The sequence below is a fragment of the Chlorocebus sabaeus genome, chromosome 26 (genome assembly GCF_047675955.1).
Source record: "Chlorocebus sabaeus isolate Y175 chromosome 26, mChlSab1.0.hap1, whole genome shotgun sequence".
NCBI lineage: Eukaryota > Metazoa > Chordata > Mammalia > Primates > Cercopithecidae > Chlorocebus > Chlorocebus sabaeus.
Window position 1 is genome coordinate 10,106,712 of NC_132929.1, and position 24,910 is coordinate 10,131,621.

The 24,910-nt window shown below is 40.4% G+C and overlaps 1 protein-coding gene across 3 annotated transcripts in view; it reads right to left on the reverse strand.

The window, feature by feature from the left end:
• The window catches only part of SLC12A6 (solute carrier family 12 member 6), a 104,078-nt gene extending 81,473 nt beyond the window's left edge, over nt 1-22,605 (reverse strand). For 2 of the 3 annotated variants that reach the window (XM_008017142.3, XM_008017141.3), the window contains exon 1: nt 20,997-22,605. In XM_008017142.3, the coding sequence (XP_008015333.1) occupies nt 20,997-21,267 (271 nt within the window). In that variant the 5' untranslated portion in view covers nt 21,268-22,605. Of the gene's footprint in view, nt 1-2,572; nt 3,180-20,996 lie in introns of those variants that run through there. The other variant, XM_008017143.3, reaches the window with a different exon arrangement.
• Nucleotides 22,606-24,910: the final 2,305 nt, after the last annotated feature.

Consider the following 24,910-nt stretch of genomic DNA (forward strand, 5'->3'; position numbering starts at 1 on the left):
AAATTCATGTGACTCATTTTATTGCAGTGGTAACTGAGCCCACAATATTTCCAAAGTATACCTTTTCAAAAAATTAGATTATCTATATTCACACTTCATTTTATCAAAATTCCTCATCTGTCCCATTCAAATAAATCTCATATTTTAAAAACAAATTTTAAAGGATGATTTACTTTCTAAACATGTTCAGTTTATATGACACTACATATTTTTCTCTCCATACAAATTTAGAAGAAAAAATAATGAAAAAGGCTACTGGTTATATAACTGGCCAGTGTTGGAAGTGCTTGTGAAAAAAACCATGATCAGTTTTTAAAAAATTGTTTTTTTTTTTTACACTTAGGAGAAGGGGATAAAACTCACTGCATGAAAAGCAACCGCTCCAAAAAATCATCTATCTTCAAAAACATTTTATTCCTAGGTTTAAAAAAACAAATAACTTTTAGATTGTTCTCACATTTCCCTCCTTCCTACCCTTGAATTTAACCTTATAATAAAGGCAAGTGCAATTTAGATAATATATTACCAGTAGTTGTTAACTTGCTAAGCAATAGTTTATTCAAGTAGGCATTTTCTGGGCTGTTATGGAAAATGCCAAAGTAAAAATGCTTATTAAATTCAATTTAGATCATATCTGTCTCTTCTTCCTTGTTAAAAGCAATTACTATGGAAGAAAATAAATTAAGCCTAATAATGTCACTCATTACAAAGCTGGGTACTATCAAATTTTTATGGCTTTTACAGGTAGTTGCTAACAGATTGAATGATTTTAACACTTTCTTATAATCTGAAGAAAGCAAATTTCTGCAAACATAATGGGACTAGTAAAGATGAAATAATAAAAGACAGTAGAAGTGGTGGAGAAAGGAAATTTAAAAAACAAATGAAATGAGGTATGGATGGACTTCGCTTGTAACTTATGAAATTAATGGAGACAATAGCAAAGACAAAAGCCTAAACGGATTAATATCTAGGGAGGGAAAACATAAGCAACAAAGAAAGTGCAGCTTCAAATACACGTAAGCCTTACTATCACATTTGGGATTAAGTAAAAAATAAGTAAATACATAAATATGCACAGGCCTCAGAGAGAACCTAATTGAGCTGAAGTGGAGTTGTAGAGAATCACATTCAAAGTCAAAGTAGATTAAACTTGCTTTCCACTTTCCATCATCCTATTCAGCGAAATGAAAATAACTTTGGGGACAGAGAGTTTACATAAAATTTTTTTTCTGATATTCCCCTAATAAAATCTCTCACTAGAAGGAAAAAACAAAAGGAACATTTCCCTTAACAGTTTGTATCTTCAAATAAGATTCATAAAAATTCTCGAATGGTTTTAAGAAAAAATAACCAACCGCTGTTTACACCAGGAACTGCAATGTGTTACACGCTATAAAGGAAAGTGAAAATAATAGAATCACGGGATTAAAAGTAATTTTGAGGCTGGATGCAGTGGCTCACACCTGTAATCGCAGCACTTTGGGAGGCCGAAGCGAGGGATCACTTGAGGTCAGGAGTTTGAGACCAGCCTGGCCAAAATGGTGACACCTTGTCTCTACTAAAAATATAAAAATTAGCTGGGCGTGGTGGCAGGCACCTGTAATCCCAGCTACTTGGGAGGCTGAGGCAAAATAATCGCTTGAACCTGAGAGGCAGAGGTTGCAGTAAGCCGAGATCACTCCACTGCATTCCAGCCTGGGTGACAGAGCAAGACTCCATCTCCAAAAACATAAAAGTAATTTTGAGAGCTTATTCCCTTATCCTTAATTCATATAACCAAAGAAGCTGCTCACAATTTATAGACTTGAAAAATAAGGGCCTTCAAATTACAACTATATTTAATACTGTAATATTAACAAAGATTTAATTGCTTGTTTAAAAATGCAAAACCACAATTCCCCTAGCAAGTGCGAACTGTTACCATTTAAAGAAAGTAACAGGGATAATCACATTCATGAAATACTTTTTTTAACCTGATGCTATGCTAGTCACCACAATGACCATCGATTGTACTTTTGTTCTGCCATTAATAAATTCTTAGACCACTCACTACTGAATTACTGTTTAAGCTGGCAAACTGAGGTAAAATACTGAATAACCTGAGAAGTCACAAGTACAGTCAAAGTCCACGGTACAAAACTACTGAACCATACTCCCTCTTTATATAATATTATATAAACTGCTAAGTTTAAACGTCATCCACTCGTTAGGTTAAAAGTCTTCTCCAGATACAATCTAAACTGTGAGGAAAAAGTGAATTCTAAATTCCACATAAATTGACTTCTACTGTGCCTTTCTTTTTGCCTGAAAACTCTTCAAACATTGCCACTGATTCGGTTTCACCTGTTGGTAATGAACACAGAACTCATTGTGGGTAAAAACAAACCAGCGTGTGAGAAAAGTAAGAGAAGTTATCAGATATACAGGGGAGTGAAACAAGTAACTGAAAAACACCTCAACCACAACACTTTCCTCTGTCCTAAAGAAGGCATTTTGAATTTTGATATTCTAGTTACCTCTTTCATGAAAAATTTTATAGGTTCCAAAAGCTCCCAAGTTGCGTACTCACCTGGTTCATCTGAGTCCTGAATCCGGGCTTTTATGTCTGCTAAACTAGGCTCTTGAGAGATGGAAGCCGCTGCCCCCTCCTCTGGGTCCTCTACCTTAGTCACAGTAAAATGTGGCATTGTTATAGTTAGGTAATACTTTGCTCTTTCTGTATTTAAACTTCCTTCCAATTAGTTTTCCCTGCCTACCTCTTCCTTGCTGTCCTTTCAGACTGTGATCCCTGCCCATAGGAGACAGCGGCTGGGATTCGGGAAGTACTTTAAGCTCACGTGACCTACAGCCCTGAGGGAGTGGAGAGCTTGAAGACACGCCTTCCATACTGTTTATCATTCACTTAAAAGGATTAAGCACTCCACCCTCGCTTATTGTTATTAACCTGAAGAACCCCAAGAACAGTTTAGCCTGCTTTCCCAAAGCTGCCGAAACCTGGAGACTGGACAGAATTCACAGTGAATTACTGTCCCCCGCCTGCTCCTCTATTTATTTCCTTCACTGATGTTGTCATCCTTATCTGCACGTCATGATCTCAACCTCTGCCCTCATATTTCACACAAGAAAGATTAGGGAACAGTTCACTTTTTTTTTTTTTTCTTTTTGCGACAGGGTCTCGCTCTGTTGCCCAGCCTGGAGTGCAATGGCGCCATCTCAGCTCACTGCAACCTTGGCCTCCCGGGTTCAAGCGATTCTCCTGCATCAGCCTCCCAAGTAGCTGGGACTACAGACATGCGCCACCCCTCCCGGCTAATGTTTTGTTTTTGTTTTTTTTTTTAGTAGAGACAGGGGTCTCACCATGTTGGTCAGGCTGGTCTCAAACTCCTGACCTCAAATGATCCGCCCATCTCGGTCTCCCACAGAGCTGGATAAACAGGCATGAGCCACCGTGCAGGCCAGGAACGGTTCATTTTATACTGTCCTCTTTAAAGAAAGGCTGCCACTACATCAACCCAGAATATGAAAGATAGGGCTGTGCGGCTGTGCGCAGTGGCTCACGCCTGTAATCCTAACACTTTGGGAGGCCAAGGTGGGCAGATCACCTGAGGTCAGGAGTTCAAGACTGGCCTGGCCAACATGGGAAACCGCATCTCTACTAAAAATACAAAAATTAGCTGGGCGTGGCAGCGCATGCCTGCAGTCCCAGCTGCTCAGGAGGCTGAGGCAGGAGAATCCCTTGAATCTAGGAGGCGGAGACTGCAGTGAGCCGAGATCGTGCCACTGCTCTCCAGCCTAGGCAACAGAGCGAGACTGTTTAAAAAAAAAAAAGAAAGAAAGAAAATACATATATACATATGTTTAAAGAGTTCAGAACTTTGGTATTGTACAGAGTGGTTGTTTCAAAGAAAATAAAAAAAGTCCCATAAAATCCCTTTAAGTGGTGTATAGTTCCTTTAGCATACACTTAAATATTTAATTCTTGATATATTTTATCAGACAACTGTATCAAGTTCTCAACTGATAACTTTAGAGTATGAGGTTCTACCTCTGTACTTAGTAGGGCAGTTCAGTAAATTGAACCCTGTGTAATGTCCATATTGATGACGTAGTATAAGGCCTCTGTTATTGGCAATGCCTTCCATCTGACAAGTAAGGTTGTGCTAAATTTAACTGAAGCAATGATGCTTTGAATTCTTATTCATTCAGTTATATACCACTTCTTGCAGCACAATTCACAACAGCCAAAATATGGAATCAACTTAAGTGCCCATCAATGCATGAGTATATAAAGAAAACGTGGAATATATCCACAACGGAATACTATTCAGCCATAAAAATGAAATCATGTCATTTGCGGCAACAATGGACGGAACTGGAGGTCATTATGTTAAGTGAAATAAGCCAAGCATAGAGAGACAAATATCACATTTTCACTCACACAAGGAGCTAAAAATGTGGATCTCATGAAGATAGAAAGTAGAATGGTTGTTACCAGAGGCCAGGAAGTGTAGGGGGAAGGGAGGATTAAAGAGAAAAAAAGAAGGTAAATATAAAAGCACAATCACGTTGATAATTGATTTAAGCTAGCAAGAATACTGGCCTTGTTTTGGAATAAACTTTTTTTTTTTTTTTTTTAAGGAAAAGACAAGCCAGGTGAGGTGGCTCATACCTGTAATCCCAGCACTTTGGGAGGCTGAGGCGGGCAGATCACAAGGTGAGGAGATCGAGACCATCCTGGCTAACACAGTGAAAGCCCATCTCTACTAACAATACAAAAAACTTAGCCGGGCATGGTGGCAGGCACCTGTAGTCCCAGCTACTCGGTAAGCTGAGACAGGAGAATGGCGTGAACTTGGGAGGTGGAGTTTGCAGTGAGCCGAGACTGCGCCACTGCACTCCAGCCTGGGTGACCGACCGACAGTCTGTCTCAAAAAATAAATAAATAAAATAAAATAAAGGAAAAGAAAACCCTACAAATATATACCACTTCTAAATGAGAAGGAAATCAATGAAGATCTAGTTTGTACTCTGCATTGCACTAGAAACTTTACATCATGATCTCATTTAATCAGCCCAAAAACAGAAACATTAGGCTAAGAAACTTGCCCAAAGTCACCATTGTAAATGGTGAAACTCAACTTTAAAACCTCTAATGCCCTGAGCTAGGCAACATAGAGTGCGTTTCAAAGAAAGAAAAGTCATAAACACTCACCTAAATTTTATTTCATTGGCTCCTAATAGCACTGGTTTGGCTGCACAGGTTCTCTCCTACGGTGAACTATACATAAAAGTGCAGGGGCATAGAAAATTGAAGGCAAAGTTAAAGTAGTACAGAAAAAGCTGAGAGAAAATTAGTAAAGCTGAGGTGTGTGATGTGCATGGACAGTGATTAAAGAAGGTGGGATGTGAGAAATAGCTATTTAAAGTACAACACACTATCACAATGAGGTATCACTACACACTCACCAAGACAGCTAAAATTCATAAGACTAAAAACACCAAATTTGGCAAGACTGTGGAACAAAAAGAACTTTCAAACACTGTTGTTGGGGGTATAAATTAGTACAACCACTATGGAAAAGGTCTGACACTTCCCCCTATAACCTGGCAGTTCCATTCATCGGTATTTTCCCTTAAAAATGAAAATATATTCCCACAAAAGGACTTGTACAAAAATGTTCACAACAGTTTATTCATAATATCCAAAAACTGGAAACATCTTAGGTACACATTCACAAGAGAATGGATAAAGTGTAATATAGTCACACAAAGGATTACTATTCAGCAATAAAAAGGAATAAACTATTGATATGTTCAACGACATAGATGAATCTCAAAAACCTTATGGCTAGGTGAAAGACACTTTAAACAGAAGAGTACGTAATATGTGAATCCGCTTTTATAAGGTTTTAGAACAGACAAAATGACCTATGATGCAGAAAAAGCAGGACAATGGTTGGATCTGGAAGAATGGAGACACAGATTAAATGGGACTGGGTCTGAAAGAACTTCCTAGAGTGATGGTAACATTCTACATCTTGATGGGGTTTAGGATTCCACAGGTGCATGCATTTGTCAAAACTCAGCCAATGTTCACCTAAAACTTGTGCCTTTGCTGAGCGTGGTGGCTCACGCCTGTAATCCTAGCACTTTGGGAAGCGGAGGTGGACAGATTACCAGAGGTCAGGAGTTCGAGACCAGCCTGACCAACATGGAGAAACATCGTCTCTACTAAAAATACAAAATTAGCCGGGTGTGGTGACGCATGCCTATAATCCCAACTACTGGGGAGGCTAAGCAGGAGAATCATTTGAACCTGGGAGGCGAAGGTTGCAGTGAGCCGAGATCATTGCACTCCAGTCTGGGCAACAAGAGTGAAACTCTGTCTCAAAAAAACAAACAAACAAAAACCTTGTGCCTTCACTGTATGAAGTTTACTTCAAAAGAAAAAAGCTGCAGTTACTGAATTCTAATTCATAAGTATGAATTATAAGTTATAATTCATAATAATACATTGTGAAGTATTTGTGGGAGGTGAACTGATTCTGCAATTTACCTTAAAATGCATATAATAGGATATATGGACACTTATGTAAAAAGACAAGTATAATAAAATGTTAATGATAGAATCTGGGTAGTGGGTGTATGGGTGTTCACTGTAAGTCTTTCGACTTCCTGTATGCTTGAAATTTTTCATAATAGGCTGGGCGTGGTGGCTCACGCCTGTAATCCCAGCACTTTGGGAGGCCAAGGCGGGCAGATTACTTGAGATCAGGAGTTTGAGACCAGCCCGGCCAAAGTGGTGAAAACCCGTCTCCACTAAAAACACAAAAATTAACCAGTCATGATGGTGGGCGCCTGTCATCCCAACTACTTGGGAGGCTGAGGCAGGAGAATTGCTTGAACCCGGGCTGGTGGAAGTTGTAATGTGCTGAGATTGCATCACTGCACTTCAGCCTGGGTGACAGAGTGAAACTCTGTCAAAAAAAAAAAAAAAAAGAGAAAGAAAAAAGAAAATTTTCATAATAAAATGTTGAAAAAATACAATGGACACCATTATGAAAATGAATAGGCAAGTCACACACTGGGAGAAAATATTCACAAAACATATACTTGACAAAGGAGATCTGTATCTAGAAGATATAAAAATTCCCTACACCTCAATAATATGAAGACAAATAAAATGGGCAATAGATTTAAACAACTGACAAAGGAAGATACGGAAACCACTAAAAACCGTGGAAAAAGTGCTCAACCCTGGCCATCAGGGAAATGCAAATTAAAATCGCAATTTAAAACAAGGGTCCCCAACCCCTGGGCATGGACTGGTACTGGTCCCTGGCCTGTTAGGAACCGAGCCGCACAGCAGGAGGTGAGAAGCAGGCAAGCATTACTGCCTGAGTGCCGCCTCCTGTCAGATCAACGGCAGCATTAGATTGTCATAGGAGCCAACCCTACTGTGAACTGCACATGCGAGGGATCTAAGCTATGTGCTCCTTATGAGAATCTAATGCCTGATGACCTGAGGTGGAACAGTTTCATGCCAAAACCATGCCTGTCCCCCACCGTACTCTGTGGAAAAATTGTCTTCCATGAAACCAGTCTCTGATGCCAAAAAGGTTGGGGACTGCCGATTTAAAAGACTGTTGGCATCCAGGCATGGTGGCTCAGGCCTGTAATCCCAGCACTTTTGGGGGCCAAAGTGGAAGGACTGCTTGAGCTCAGGAGTTTGAGACCAGCCTGGGCAACATGGTGAAACCCTTTCTCTACCAAAATTCAGAAAATTTTAGCCAGGTGTGCTACTGCACACCTGTAGTCCCAGCTGAGGCAGAAGGATTGCTTGAACCTGGGAGGTTGAGGCTGCAGTGAGCCCTAATTGTGCCACTGCACGCCAGCCTAGGTGACGGAGTGAGATCTTGTCTCAAAAAAGAAAAAAAAAAAAAAAAAAAGACTTTTGGTAAAGATGTAGCACAAACATCAGTGGGGAGTGTAAAATGGCACAATCATTTTGGAAAAAGTTCCGGTAGTTTTTTATAAATCAAAAACACATCCCTAAGAACCAGCAATTCTTGTTCTCAGTATTTTTACCCAAGAGAAATAAAAGCATAAGTCCACAAAAAATTCAAACAAATATGTATATAACAGCTTTATTCATAACAACCCAAGCAGGAAACAGCCCAGGTATCCATCAATAAAATAGCCAACCTGTAGTATATGGCACACGATGAATTATTATTCAACGATAAACAGGAATCATACAGGTATGAAATATTTACATTTTTATACTTTAAAAAAATTATGGTATTTTAAAGTAATAAGGTATAAAGGTCAGGCCAGGGCAAAAGGGGCATTTATAATGGCATTACTCCCATAGAGCTTTACATATTAGGCCAAATCTTATACATATTGTATTTATGTTACTAATTAGTTTCAGTAAAACACATTATTTGTGATTATATTATACCTGCTAAAAAAATAGTTAGCATGCCCATTCTTCAGAGGAATGGGTCTATTTTGGGGTAGTATTTTGACAGTGCAACTTAATATGTTACACTAGCATAGCTCAGAACTCATAATAACCAGTATTTTGTTTTATTAAACCCATTTATTTAAAAAAAAAATTTAAGTTAGATTTAGTGAAAAGATTGAAACAATTAAGGGAAAGTCAGTGGGAAATTATTTTCAATATAAGGATTCTCTATCAGAGGGCTACCGGTAAGGAAACAGCAGTCTCCATTCCACACTCTGCACCCCTTCGAGTGCGATATCATTTAGAAGGTTAGGCGAACATGAAAGGATGTGAACCACTGTTTTAGAACACTGCCTTGCAAATTATCTCTGGTAAATAACTTTTTTTTTCTTTGAATTTCCAATTCATTATGGGCAAATAATTTTGCTAAAAAACAGTAAAAATGAATTACTAGAAAAACAAAATACATACCAAATATAAGCCCCAATTTGTTGTTATTTGATTTGACAGACATAAATTTGTTCTATCAAACTGCTATGCAAGTTTCTAAAAACTCAATTTCCGAACTTATCTCCTCACAGATAATAAACAGCTCATGGGCCAGCACTGTCTCGTACTACACTCTAAGTAGTTCTGTGTTAGAAAATGCTGTAAACATCTTACAGGAGAATGAGCAGTTCACCACTTACATTTAGGGTTACTACTATAGCTGGCGTCTGAAAGGTACAGTCTCATTCTTAAGTAGAAGATGTACCCACATTTTCCTTATTTATCATATTCAGCAAACCCTTTTATCCCTCTGCAACTGAGACAGGAAATGTTAGTGAAAAATATAAAAATGATCACAAATTCTAAATTTTGCCTTACTACGTATAAAATTATTAAAAGAATTGAATGAATCAATTACTTTGGTAAAGACCAACTATCATGGGATGGCAAAGACTTACAGCTTAAGCCTTTTAAATCTTGACTTGAAACTGTCTATGAAAATGGATTTTTATGAGATGTTATCAGTGGTGAATATATAATGAATTTGGGGGCTAAAACTAAAAATAGAAGAATGAAATGTCATACATCAGCAATGAAACCCTGAGTAACTGAATGACTGTGTTCACAGCTGCCAGCGCTACCTCTTTGGTTGGTGATTTACATATTTATAAATATCTAAAAGACATTATTTTCTGATGGATTCATCATATTGTAGAGTAAGAAAGGCAAAGAGTTCTCCAAGTTAAAAGCCTCAGGAAAATCTCATGCTTTAACTGAGACTGAAAGGATCACGCATTTACTCAATAATATTTGAGTGCCCACTATGTGCCAAGAAATAGGAATGAAATGGAGAGCAAGACACTGTTCCTGCCCAAGGAGCTCACGGTCTTATCCAATGAACTATAGACTCAAAGGCAATATAAAACTAGGATTACATGTCTAATGCACTATAAGCAAAGAATGAACCTTGAGAACACCACACACCACCACCTGCCCAGTTACTTTTTCAGAGACCTAAAAGTTGTGTCTTCACTAGAGGAAAGAATAGAGTAGGATAGGCCGGGCGCGGTGGCTCAAGCCTGTAATCCCAGCACTTTGGGAGGCCGAGACGGGCGGATCACAAGGTCAGGAGATCGAGACCATCCTGGCTAACCTGGTGAAACCTCGTCTCTACTAAAAAATACAAAAAACTAGCCGGGCGAGGTGGCGGGCGCCTGTAGTCCCAGCTACTCAGGAGGCTGAGGCAGGAGAATAGCATAAACCCGGGAGGCGGAGGTTGCAGTGAGCTGAGATCTGGCCACTGCACTCCAGTCTGGGCGATAGAGTGAGACTCCGTCTCAAAAAAAAAAAAAAAAAAAAAAGAATAGAGTAGGATAGCTGATGGCTAGCTAATTTCATAGCTACTTCAGCCATTTCGGCTGATGATCCAAATACTAAAGCAGGCATTATCAAATGCCTCTGAGTCCTCAGTTTCCACTGTTTCCTCTTTCACAATATCACAACTCTTTATAAAAGGCTGCCACCTTTTTCCTTAGTCTGACGTCAATATAGCCCAGGTATGACAGACAGAACCTAAGAATCACCAACCAAAGAGGTAGCGCTGGCAGCTATGAACACAGACATTCAGTGACTCAGGGTTTTGCTTCTGAGCTAAGACATTTCATTCTTCCATTATGAAATGCTTGCTAGATTAAAAAGGGGCTCCTAGTCAACACAAAAAAGTATATAGAAAATAAACCTGACATTAAGCAACATATTGTTAAAACTAAGGACATATTTCTAAAAATGTAAGAAAAGGAAAATGAAAACACAACCCAAAACAAAATGTTTTAGATCTACTGAGACTTGGGTCAAAATCTTCGTTAGCTTTAGGACAGAAGGATTAATGTAACTAAATCAATAACTTGATGTAACTCAGCACTACTACACTGCTCTAGGCACATAATTTGTACAAAAGACAATGAAATACATATCCTTATGCCAGATTTCCTTTTAGGAACATAGAATCTAAATTATTCAGAGAATATGTCATTTTATTACTTTTTTTTTTTTTTTTTTTTTTTGATACAGGGTCTTGCTCTGTCACCCAGGCTGGAGTGCAGGGGCATGATCATGGCTCACTACAGCCTTGACCTCTCGGACTCAAGGAATCCTTCCATCCCAGCCTCCCAAGTAGCTGGGACTACAGGTGCACAGCACCACACCCAGCTGCTTTTTTTTTTTTTTTTTTTTTGTGAAGACGAGGTTTCACTATGTTGCCCAGGCTAGCAATTATGTCTTAATAAATGTTTCAATAGGGCCAACTACTATTAGCATACCAGAGAAAATGCAATGTAATGACAAAAATGCTGGTCTTAGAATTACATGTGCCTGGGTTCAATTCATTATTCTTCAATTTATTATTTGTATGACCTTGGGCAAGTTACTTAACCTCATCAACCTCAGGTTTCTCCTGGATAAGAAAAATTTCATCTTAGTACAGAATAAAATGACTTTTTTAAAAATGAAAAAATACCAAAACTGATCATTTTTCGAAAGGGAAAAGAACTTTTGAAGGGAAGAACATTTTTCTATTCCTATCGATTCTTAAAATTTCATTTGAAATGTAGCATGCTGCTGAACCAGAAAAAAATAAACTGAGTATAATCTTTTGCATGCATCTTAGGACATAAATTAGCCAGCTGTGAAAAAAGGCTGTTAACAACAACAACAACTACTTTAGCCAGGCACAGTGGCTCATGCCTGTAATCCCAGGACTTTGGGAGGCCGAGGTAGGCGGATCACAAGGTCAGGAGTTCGAGACCTAAACATAGTGAAACCCCATCTCTACTAAAAATACAAAAATTAACCGAGCATGATGGCACATGCCTATAATCCCAGCTACTCAGGAGGCTGAGGCAGGAGAACTGCTTGAACCTGGGAGGCGGAGGCTGCAGTGAGCCAAGATAGCCCCACTGCACTACAGCCTGGGCAACAGAGCGAGACTCCATCTCAAAAAAACAAACAAACAAAAAAAAAACTAAATATGGTAAATGCAAATGCTCTCAAAATAGAATAAAGGTAAATTTTGGTTAGATTCAATTTCTCATAGCTCCTCAAAGTGAAAATGTACATGTGTACATAGAATTTTTAACTTTAGTGTTCTCTCTTCTCTCTTTTTTTAAACTAGCAATATGAAAAATAAATAGCTTTACCCCAAAGTAAATGTTGACCTGTCTGGTAAAACGAGAGAAATTCAGGTGCTACTCTGACAAAAATTAAAGTTGTTTACCAAATGGTAATGACTATAAACAGATGAATGTCATCAATTGAGTTTTTTGCTCAAGTCCACAACAAATATAACGAGCATGAGCAGTGCCATAACAAAACTATAAACAAAAACTGCCACTGGTTAATTTAGCTAGAAAACTGGAGACTAAAACCTAGCTCTGAGCTAAGATAACAGGAAATTTTAAAAAGAAAAAAAAAAGACTAAAATTAGAATTAAGACCTGTCATTTCCTAACAGTGTGGCTTTTGTTTTCTATTTCTACGGTTTTCAACTACAAAAACTGAAATTTTAAGAAGAAAAAAACTTCAGCCCTTACATTTTTTTCAGTTAAGACATCCAAAGGTAACTTCAAAATTTCAGGTTTCACATAGCCCCTCAGACTGACTGACTTACAATACTGACTTGATTCTAAAATCTCGTTAAGTATAAATTCCACTTTAACAGTAGCTTAAAAATTCTTCAAAAGTAAAAGGCACCTGACTGTCAGAAATGTTAAAATACAGTAATGTACACACCTTAGAGCTGAGCAAATATGGTGATAAGTGTTTCCTAAATCAGGTATTGAACTTCTGCCATTAAGGCAAGGTGCTGTATGCATGTGTATATGGTGTATGTTCTGCAGTTTTGTGCTTGTACCTTCAAATGTAATTGTTAAGATTCTTAAAAAGTATACCAGGGCCAGGTGCAGTGGGTCATACCTGTAATCCTAGCAGCTTGGGAAGCCGAGGTGGGCAGATCGCTTGAGCCCAGGAGTTCGAGACCAACCTCAGCAACGTGGCAAAACCCCATCTCTACCAAAAGCAAATACAAAACTTAGCTGGGCATGGTGGCGCATGCCTGTAGTCCTAACTACTCGGGAGGCTGAGGTGGGAGGATCGCTTGAGCCCAGGAGTTCAAGACTGCAGTGTACTACAGTTGTGCCTCTGAATAGCCACTGCCTACCCAAGTCCCGCCTGGGTAACAGAGCTAGACCCCGTCTCAAAAAATAAAAAAATATATACACTGAAGCACTAATTACAGGGTTTTAATAGGGAATAGCTGCTTGTTTTTCCATATACTTGTAAAACTTATAAAACTTCATTAAGGTGAAACCCCGTCTCTACTAAAAAAATACAAAAAACTAGCCGGGCGAGGTGGCGGGCGCCTGTAGTCCCAGCTACTCGGGAGGCTGAGGCAGGAGAATGGCGTAAACCCGGGAGGCGGAGCTTGCAGTGAGCAGAGATCCGGCCACTGCACTCCAGCCTGGGCGACAGAGCGAGACTCCGTCTCAAAAAAAAAAAAAAAAAAAAAGAATACATTGTTTTAACATTCACAAAATTGAAATGCTCATAAGTCTATACTATAGCTCTCCAAACTTTCAAACCTACTCCTCAGAAATACACATCACCAAAAACTTAAACACATGTAACTTCATTATTCTGAAACATCAAGCTCACCAGCTACAGCTCTGTAGACCGTGCACAAGGGCATTAAGCCAGAAGGGCAATGGGAAGGGGGTTGAAATCCAGCTTGCCCTTCTCCAGTGGAAGCCATGATGGCTCAGGACACAAAGGGGTGCCCTTTTAGAATTTGCACAAAGTTCTTAGTAGTCCAGAAGTATATGTTAGACACGAAGGGCAAAAGAAGCAGCAGCCATAATTCAAAAGCTTACAGCATTATAAGTTGCCTTAAATGTCAGCATTAGAAACATTCCCCTTCTTCTAACAGCTTTAAAATGGGAAAGTACGACTCTCATAAGGTTCCCAGGTTTGCAGGAGTACCTTCTTTCTTCAGTTTCCTTCCATTCCAGCAAAGGTAATATCAACATTTACGAGAATTTGGAATCTAGAAACATGCCACTGAGAAGAATTTGGGCTCATGGTGGAAAGACTTAGTGAGGACATAGAAGAGACCACCAAAGATCAAGGACAAGAAGTTGAGGTAATCACTGTATCAATCACTGATATTTAATCAAATATCTACAGTATTCTAGGACACACTCAACAAAAGAAAATCCTTTAATTGTAATTTAACCTTTTTAAAAATTGGCCAAGCGTGGTGGCTCATGCCTGCAATCCTAGCACTTTGAGAGACCCAAGTGGGAGGATCACTTGAGCTCAGAGAGTTCCCAAACAGCTTCAAAGATAAAAGCTAAGAAATAGTAAAATGTACCTTTTACTCTACTTCAACAAATTATAAACAGTTGCTAATCTTGTTTTGTCTCTCTCCCCCCAACTTTTTTGGGGAGGAGTGGGGAAGAAGGAGCTGGAGTACATTTCATTTAACCTGTAAACACTTCAATATATATCTGTATAGATAACAGCTTTACGTTATCACAGTGTCATAAACATCTCTAAGAAAATTAACAATTTCTTAATATTGTTTAATACCATGTACATGTTCAAATTTCCCCCACTTGTCTCAAAAGTATCTTATTTCATTTGTTTTATGCACATCCGAATCCAAACCAGGTTCACACACTGCATCTGGCTGAAATGGCTCTTTCTATCTGTAACAGCTTTCCCTCTCTTCCCAACACGCCTCCTCCGCCCCATCCCAATTATTTGTTGAAGAATCTAGTTATTCAATAAGACTTTCCATATTCTGGATTTGGCTGATTGCTTCTTGTGGTGTAAAGCAGTATATTATAAAGTTTAATCTGGCTATGGAGTATAGAGAAGAGAGGAAAAACAGTTTAGGTCTACAACCAAAATGTTTTGGACAAGTGACACTGAAAAGCTTTTTTTTAAAGAAAAAAAATCTAAGGCCAGGCATGGTGGCTCACACCTGTAATCTCAGCACTTTATGAGTCTGAGGTGGGCTAACTGCTTGAACGCAGGAGTTCGAGACCAGCCTGGGCAACATGGTAAAACCTCATCTCTACAAAAAAAAGGTTAGCTGGGCATGGCAGTGTGCACCTGTGTTCCCAGCTACTCAAGAGGCTGAGGTGGAGGATTGCTTGAGCTCAGAAAGTTGAGGCTGCAGGGAGCTGTGATCACACCACTGTATCCAGCCTGGTTGACAGAATGAGACCGTCTCAAAAAACAAACAAAACAAAACAAAAACAAAAAAACTATCAAGAGGATGCTTTCAGGCAAGCTAAGAAGGTACCAAATCAATGTATTTTAGCTCACTATTAGAATGCTGAGGTAAAACATGGATAGTATTTAATAATTATATAATATAGAAGATATATTTAAGAGAAAGATAATAGTCCAGCCTGGCCAACATAGTGGAACCCCATCTCCACTAAAAATACAAAAATTAGCTGGGTGTGGTGGCGCATGCCTGTAGTCTCAGCTACTGGGGGCTGAGGCAGAAGAATCACTTGAACCCGGGAGGCGGAGGTTGCGGTGAGTGGAGACCATGCCATTGCACTCCAGCCTGGGCGACAGAGTGAGACTCTCTCTCAAAAAAGAAGAATAAAAACAAAACAAAAGAAAGTCATAGTCACCTATGATTGGCAATACAATATAATTCACTTATTTTAGTGTGTGGCTAAAAATGATAATTTTGTTTTTTGTTGGATTTTGTTTCTCAGGGTAGAGGTATTTTTTATTTTTATTTTGATGTATCTATTTGAGACAGAGTCTTGCTCTGTCACCCAGGCTGGAGTGCAACTTCTGCCTCCCAGGTTCTCATGCCTCAGCCACCTGAGTAGCTGAGATTACAAGCAAGCACCACCACACCTGGAAAAGTTTTCACATGTTTAGTAGAGACAGGGTTTCGCCATGTTGGCCAGGCTGGTCTCGAACTCCTAGCCTCAAGTGATCCTCCCGCCTCGGCCTCCCATAGTGCTGAGATTACAGGCGTGAGCCACCATGCTCAGCCTAGAGGCATTTTTTGAAAAGTTCTCTAGATCATTTCATTGTGCAGCCAGATGAAGTAGCACTGCTGTAGTACATACATTAATATGCCTTTATCAGAGTATGTTTTTAATTTGTCTCTTGTTAAGTCTACAAGATCTTCAGCTCAATGTATACTTACTGTGTACAAGTTATATGGGATATCACATATTATACTAGGTATAAATAATTTTGTATCCTTGTCCTCAAGAACTCTACAGCATAGTTGAGAAAGATAGTATGTAAATAAAAACAAAATACAGTGATATAGGTATTATAGCAATATAGGGACAAAAAGAGCCTGGTTTATTATATCTGGATATGGGGTTCAATCAGAAAAGGTTTCAGAGAGGACACTCCTTCTTAAAGAAGGGACTTATCTAAATTACTTTTGTGTCTCTAACATCTCTCACAAAAACTTGGTTAACAGCCAGTCTCAAAGTTGTTATACTTAGACTTCAACTCTTCACTTCAGAAACCCACTTCAAGGCTACACACCAGATCACATTACATGAGAAATGCTCTACCTCTGAAATTGCTCACTCCAACAACATTCAACCGTCTGACCACAGTCTTTAATCTTTCTACACTTTTCACCACGCTTTACCTTATCAAGTCCTCCGGTCTCTTAGTGTCTCTATTTTATCTCAGTTGATCATTTTCCTTTGCTGTATTTTTGCATGTTTTTATTGTTGGACTTATACAGCATTTTAATTTATATACATATGTGTTTGCTTTCTCTATTAGATCATAACTTCCCTTAGAACAGATAACGGATTCTTTTTCTCTGTCTTTAACACCCAACATCTTTAACAGCCAGCCAGTGCCTTACCCTTAATAATTGCTCAGAGTAATAAATATTTGGTGAAGGAATAAGTAAAGTGCCCTAGTCATTTTCACCACTATACCATGAGATCTGCAAAGGCAGAAACTATATGTTATCTGTATATTCCCTACAATTAATACCAGACTGCCTCATACATATCAGCGTCTCAGGGAGTATCTGTTGAATTATAAAAGGTTGAAATGTATTAGGGACTGCAGGCAGGGTGTGTGGTTCACACCTGTAATCCCAGAACTTTAGGAGGCCGAGGCAGGAGGATCATTTGAGGTCAGGAGTTTGAGACCAGCCTGGCCAACAAGGTGAAACCCTAACTCTGCTAAAAATACAAAATTTAGCTGGGTGTGGTTGCAGATGCCTGTAATCCCAGCTACTTGGGAGGCTGAGGCTGGAGAATCACTTGGACCCAGGAGATGGAGGTTGCAGTGAGCCAAGATAATGCCACTGTACTCCAGCCTGGGAGACAACGCGAGACTTCATCTCAAAAAAAAAGTATTAGGGACTGCAAATGACATATAAAAACATGCTTTATAGCCACATGGTTATAAAGCACATGTCAAAAATGTTCATCCTAGCAGAGGCAAAACGATGCAAGAAAGAGCACTAGATAAAGGTCAGGAGGCCTGAACTTCAGTCTTGGCTTTGCAATTATGTGATCTACAAATAACCGTCTCTATAAGCCTTAGTTTCCTCATTTATTTTGTTATTTTTTTAGTCTAATCTATTGGGGTTTTAAGTCTCCTCATTTATTAAAATGTGGTTTGATAAGAATGAGATTCTAGATCATTAGCTCTAACATATGGTGCTTTTCAAACAAATTACTATAAAAGTGACATACTATAAATATTTAAAAATTGTATATGCCCTTAATTGTTTTGGTAAAAGAAAATCCACTCTTTTTCTTCTTTTTTTTTTTTGAGATAGAGTCTCGCTCTGTCACCCAGGCTGGAGTGCAGTGGCGTGATCTCAGCTCATTGCAACCTCCGCCTCCTGGGTTCAAGCAATTCTCCTGTCAAGGCCTCCCGAGTAGCTGGGATTACAGGCGCACGCCGTCATGCCTGGCTAATTTTTTGTATTTTTAGTAGAGACGGGGTTTCCCTGTGTTTCCCAGGCTGATCACGAACTCCTGAGCTCAGGCAATCCACCCGCCTCGGCCTTCCAAAGTGCTAGGATTACAGGCGTAAGCCACCGCGCCCAGCTCCACTCTATTTTTGTAACTGACTTTCCAGAGGCATCCACTCTCAACAGTTTCTTTTGTATCTTTAAGGCATTCTTCATACATAAGCTAATACACTGCTAAGATTCTTGATTTTACCAACTAGACAGTCCTATAAATTCAAATGGAGCCTTGCCAAAATGAAAGAAAAATTACTTTGATAGCAGAAAGAAAACTGTCTACTCAGAAAGCCAGTAGCAGAAAAAATTAAAACACACTGAAATAAGTATTTAAAACTTCATGTGGGGCCCGGCGCCATGGCTCACGCCTGTAATTCCAGCACTTTGGGAGGCCAAGGTGGGTGTATCACCTGAGGTCAGGAGTTTGAGACCAGCTTGACCAACATGGTGAAACCCCATCTCTACTAAATACAAAAAATTAGCCAGGTGTGGTGGCGCATGCTTGTAATCTCAGCTACTTGGGAGGCTGCGGCAAGCGAATCACTGGAACCCGGGAGATGGAGGTTGCAGTCTGTGGAGATTGCACCATTGCACTCCAGCCCGGGCAACAAGTGTGAAACTCCATCTCAAAAAAAAAAAAAAAAAAAAAAAAAATCTTCATGTGTCACCCCGTTTGTGTGATGTAATGTGAGTAAAAGGCATATGACAAGAAACTTCAGGTGGGAAGTTTCTCTACATGAAGAAATGTGGGAGGCATGGGGGAAAGAAGAATCATACTAGTGTCACAACCACAGAAGGATGTACAAGGGTCAAAAAATTCAGAGAACTGTAAATACTAAAATAGCAAACTAATTGTGAAATGTACTATGAGCTCAAGGATGGTCAACTGCAGAAAGGATGCAGTTGTTTTCTATATTAAAGCCAGCCTAGAGGAAAATGTATATTAACATTAGGCCCTTTTCTTCACAACAGCAACCTTTGAAGATCTACATCTAAATCTAAAAAGGGCTTTCACATACTGAGAAGCCAAGGGTGAAATAATTATGTTTCTAAGTGGTTTCTTCTAATGGTGGGGAAAATTTATCACATGATGACAGTCATCATAAGAATATTTTTAAATATAGAAAGAAAAAAAGATAAAAGGTAGGTCACTGAGAAAGTAGAAAGTTCCACAAGAATAGGGCAAAGTGCTCTCTAATGGCCAGACTATTAATTTCCCTTTCATCTGGGTACCGGAGAATATTTAAACATTAAGTAAGGAATGCGTTATATAGAGAACCAAGCTTTTAACATCTGTAACCACGTAAACAAACAGAAATTTCACTTAGACATGTCCCCATTTTTATCCCTGTAGTCCCCATTTTTATCCCTGTAGTGTAAAAGGATACCACTCTAGACTGTAAAGAATGCCTAAGGGTAATGTCAGAACCGCAGATGGGACAAGGATCCTGTTCTGCTGGTCTCACACATTACTGAAATAAGTCCACTTTTCCAAAGAATAAAAATACAATTCCATACCATTTAAGTCACAAGTCTAACAAGCTAAACTATAAACTACCTAATGATAATTACAACATTAAAAAATTAACACTGGTATAGTCTTTATCCGGTATTTTTACAACCTAAATACAAGCATGATGGATAAAAACTAAAACCACAATTTGGAATTAATTTGGAGGAAGAGGAAATGATAAATTTTTACTCCATACTGTAATTTTAATACAATGTATGATATACTGTAACATTTGTCAAAAAGTTGAAAACAGTAAAGTCTGAGAACCAACCTATAATCTCTCCATAAAAGAAAAAATGATTAATCAAGGATGAGTGAATTTTAGAACTGTAAACTTTACTAAATCTACCTTGTCTCCACATACGAAAAGCACACACAGAATAAGGGAACTAAAATCATTCTGGTTTCCTGAACCCTTTAGGTTAAAAGAAACAATGTTTTCTGACACTGGAAAATGGTGAGTAAGCCTTGCTTTCACAAGACAGTGGGTGACGCTACGGTTTTCAAACTTGGGTGGGTTATTATTTTAAGAGACAGTCTCTAAGGGAAATTTTTATCACTAAAAGATTATATTAGTTACAACACAGCATAAAACTAAATATATAAAGCAGTACAGGTCTCAAACTTTTAAATTTCAGAGTCCAAAAAATGTTATGATCTCCCCATTTTCTCTCTTCTCTCTCTTTCATCACCTCTTCCCAGTACATCAAATAAAACCAAGCCAGCTGACACACACAAACTGGTTTAGGAAGCTAAAGGTCTGCAGCAGGCAACATGAGCCAGGAGTGGCTGTGCGCTACCTACTAACTGTAAAGACTCATCAGACATTCCATCTAAAGCTCAGAGAGAAGAAATTACATGGGAATCAGGCCCTAAAAGCCTTTTTAGAAGTCTTCCATTTGACAGAATAGCACATTAGATCTACCCACCATCACCCTGAGTGGGCTTAGCTACTTGCGTCAAGGTCTCCATAAAAACATAATTTCAAAAAAGAATTTTGCAATGCACCTCCGAAGTCTTGGAAGAAAGCTACTAAGATATGACCAATAACGACTCCATATAACCGGCCTTAAAGCAGACTGAAATAGTCAATGATGACTACAGAACACATATCCGACTCACTAAATTTTAAAATTTAGGATTCTCTGTGCTGAAAAACGATTACATTCTTTGATATTCACCCTTAATCAAAATACCCATTTCATTTCTAAGAAGACAAAAATGAGAAAGTTAAAATATACATTTGCCTTCCTTCTTGTCATACACCTTCCCACATGACAAATTACTACTGCAAAGAGCCACTATGTTATTACTCCAAAGAGTTCCTAAGCATCTCACAAAGAGGTGCCTTGGTTCCTGATGACTATTATAATCATAATTATATGATTATGATCTTTCAGATCCATAGACGGTCATCTTGGATAAAGAAGCCAGTAATGAAAGTATGCTGCGGCCTGTGTTTCTACTTACCCTCGGTGACATCCTGGGGGTGAGAAGTCCGGTCACTGGGTGGATCCAGTGCAACAGTTGCCAGCGAAGTGGTGGCCCCAGACATCTCACTCATAGGCTCACTACGGCTTGTTTCAGGCACACTTTCCCGGGAGCTAAATCTTACTCGGGAACTAGATCGAGAGCTGAGGTCCGGACTGGTGTCTGACAAACCTGGAATGTCATCGATCTTTGTCGGTGTCACCATGAACCGAACTGAAGCCATCTTGGTGGTGGTTTCTGGAGGATGCATTTTGCTCGTTTTAAGAACCAAAAAAGTGGGGGGAACCTCGCAAAATCTTCCTCACGCTAGCTACTGTTGACTGCAAGAATACAAAAGATAACTTGAAAAATAACACATTTCAATAACCTTGATTCACACCACACCAAAAACCCCAACTAAGAATCCTTCTACTCAGAATTCAAGCCGACTGTCCTAGAAAGTGCATCACCATTAGGTGAATTTGTTTTTTAAGAGAGAAAAAAACAAAAAACAAAAAGACAAAACAATGCCAATCTTGTGTGATTTCTTTCGTTCAGAATGAAGAGCTACCTAGCTATCCCCTCTGGTCCGGGGCTGAAGGCTCAGTGCCATGGTCTCAGGGCAGCAGAGGAAGCCTCCCTCCCCTCAGCCCCCAGGTTCCCGTCGAGGTAGTCCTTTATCTGGTGAGTGTCCCACGGTTCTAGTTGAGCGAAGTGCGTGCAGGCCAACCTTTATCAGGCGACTACAGCGTGGATCAGATTGCAAAAAGGTGTACACCCGGCCACCTGTTGTGTATCAGGTGAATACCCCACAGGTCTGGCTGAGGGGAGGTGTATGCAAAGCCACCCGGTGTTTTTGATGTCGACAATCCACTTGGGTCTGGTGGGAAAGGTGCGCATGCATAACGGGAAAAATAACCCACACTACTGAGAGAAGGGCGAGCAGAGTAAGATGCAGGGGCAGAGCGGATTCCTGTCTCCGAGAGGTCGGTGGCGGTGGCGCGCCCGCTCTTCTCCTAGCAGAAATGTCCTCGGGGTCTGGGAGGAGGTTAGCGGATCAAGACACCTCGGACTGCAGCTCAGAGTCGTGGCAAGTCGTAGCTAGTCCACTGAGCCACGGTCCGCTCGCTAGGTTTCTCCTGCGTGTGACAGGACGGGCCACCCCCTTTGCCGGAGGCGCGTTCTCCCCAACCCCCGCCCCGGCACAGGTCACCCCCTCGCCGTTCTTCCTTCGGGTCCCAGCAGAGGAGACGGCCCCGCAAGCTGGCCTGAGCAGCGGGTTGAGGGAGAAGGAGGTCGCAGGTGCGGTATCCCGGCGCCAGCTGATGCGGCTGCGCGCGCAGCTGTTGTTTACTAGCCGGTAACTGTTTCGGAGCCGCGGCGCGCGCAAGGTTCGCGCTGCCGGGGCTGGCGCCCCCTCCCCGGCCCGACGCCAGAGCAGCAGTTACGTGACCTGGCCTTCCCCAGCCCCTGGCACGACTGGCTGCGCCCGCGCCGCCGCAGCCCTTCCCTTCCCTCCCCGCTTCTTCCTCATTCGAGGTGAACCTTGCGAAGAGAAGCCCGGGGGTGCAGTCAGAGGGCGGAACCGTCCCGCGGGCGCCCGAAAGCCCCGCCCAGCCGCCGCAGCCCGAGGTGACAGAGTGCAGCACGCCTGCGCTCGCCGCGGGACACGGCAGGCGGGGGCGGGGCCGAATGCGAGTGGCCAGGGGCACGACGGGAGCTGTAGTCCAGGGCACGGCCCGACCCGCGTGAAGGGGGTAAAATCATTTTCCTTGGTCCGGCTGTGCTGCACACTCACTCTGCATCTGAGGGGGCGGGCGCTCCTCCTCACCCTCAGAACCCGAGGAGCCATTTCTTTTTCACGAGTGTCTCTGAAAACATCATTCATGATTTCTTTATAAACCAGAAACACCGCTCCTATACCTGGGAATAACCCTCATTGTAATTTTTATGTAGAGGTCTAAAATAAGCATTTTTATGTAAAAAAATAAATAAATAAAACTATAAAGTAGGCCGGGCGCAGTGGTTCGCGACTGTAATCCTAGCACTTTGGGAGGCTGAGGCGGGCGTATCACCTGAGGTCAGGAGTTCCAGACCAGCCTGGCCAACAGGGCCAAACCCTGTCTCTACCAAAAATACAAAACTTAGCCGGGCGTGCTGGCGTGTGCCTGTAATCCCAGCTACTCCTTAGGATGAGGCAGGAGAATCGCTTGAACTCGGGAGGCGAAGGTTGCAGTGAGCCGAGAATGCACCACTGCACTGGGGAACAAGAGCAAAACTTCCTCTCAAAAAAATAAACAAACAAAAATAAAACTGTAAATTAAAGTACCTTAAACACACTTGTCCGACTTTAATTTTTTTTCTTGTTCTTGTCCTTTAGTAAATGCTATGTCCACCTTCTGGTCGGACTGAAAATTCCATTGAATAATAATACATTTTTTATACCTGGAGAAGACATTGAGGTATTTTCTCAAATCCATTCCATGTTTTCACCACTACATTTATTGTCGCTAGACTATTTTTTCTTAGTGTTTATTTAATGTATACATGGAGGTGTTCCATAAATTTTGACTCATCGATGTTTTGTTTGAAAAGCTATTTCCTATAGCTGTGATCAAGACCTCTAAATTTAACAATCACCTGGGCCCAGAAACCGGCCCCTGGCTTTGCCTGGGGTCTTTGCTCCTCACAAGTGGTTATGTGTAAGCAGCACTCCTAGCAATGGGAACTGTATTCCAGTAAGTTCTCTTTTATCAAATGACACACAGTCCAAATCCTTTCAAGGAATAAAGGATTAAAAAAGTTAAAAAGATCCTGGTAACAAAATGAAAAATTCGAATGTCAAATGTAAACCTTCTAAAGCTTGACTTTATTTTATAAAGTCTGGGTTTCTTGATTCAGGCCCACAGCTTTCATCCATTCTCTGCAGGATCAGTTTTTTCCTCAGACAGGCCTGCTGTTCATTCAAACTTCAGACTTTCTTTATAAAGAAACAGAATTTTTATAAAACCCAATTTCCTACCAGTGTATCTGCATTTACTTATATATACCACCTAATTCCAATATACTATCCCTGTTAAGACTTTTGTTTCTGAGCACTAATCAAGCCCTATAAATTTATGTCTCAGACGTTAATACCCCAAGGATCTCTTTCTTATTTCCTCAGGGAGACACAGCCTCTGGTGCAAAATGAAGGCTCATTCCTCAGGGGATCTCTTATGGAAAAAGTCCTTGGTATATATTCATGCCAGTTTGCTTTTTCTCCTCTATATTCATTAGGAATATTTCCAGGTTAAAGCTTTTCAGTCCACACAGGTGGTAGCATGGAGCAATGCTAATTCTTTTTTTTTTTTTTTTTTTTTCTTTTTTGTAAGATAAAGGCAGAACTGCAGCCAACATTAAAAAACTGGTAGCAAAATCCACTTACCGACTTTGGTGCTTAAACATTTCTCCAATCATTATCCCCTTAATTGGATAACTTTTAAAAATCTTTCAGATCCAATGTTTTATCCAATCCTATAAGTGAACAAGCTAAGCGATAAAATTGCTTGACAGGAAACAAGTATCCCATTTCAGAATTTCTGTTAACTCTTTAAAATCCTTCCGATCCAATGTTAAGAACCCTGCAAGTAAGTGAACAGGCTAAGAAATAAAATTGCTTAACAGGAAACAAGTATCTCATTTCACCATTCCTGTATGCTTCAGTAATTTGAAAATAATCTGTCTGCCGGGCGCGGTGGCTCAAGCCTGTAATCCCAGCACTTTGGGAGGCGGAGACGGGTGGATCACGAGGTCAGGAGATCGAGACCATCCTGGCTAACACGGTGAAACCCCGTCTCTACTAAATATTACAAAAAACTAGCCGGGCGAGGTGGCGGGCGCCTGTAGTCCCAGCTACTCGGGAGGCTGAGGCA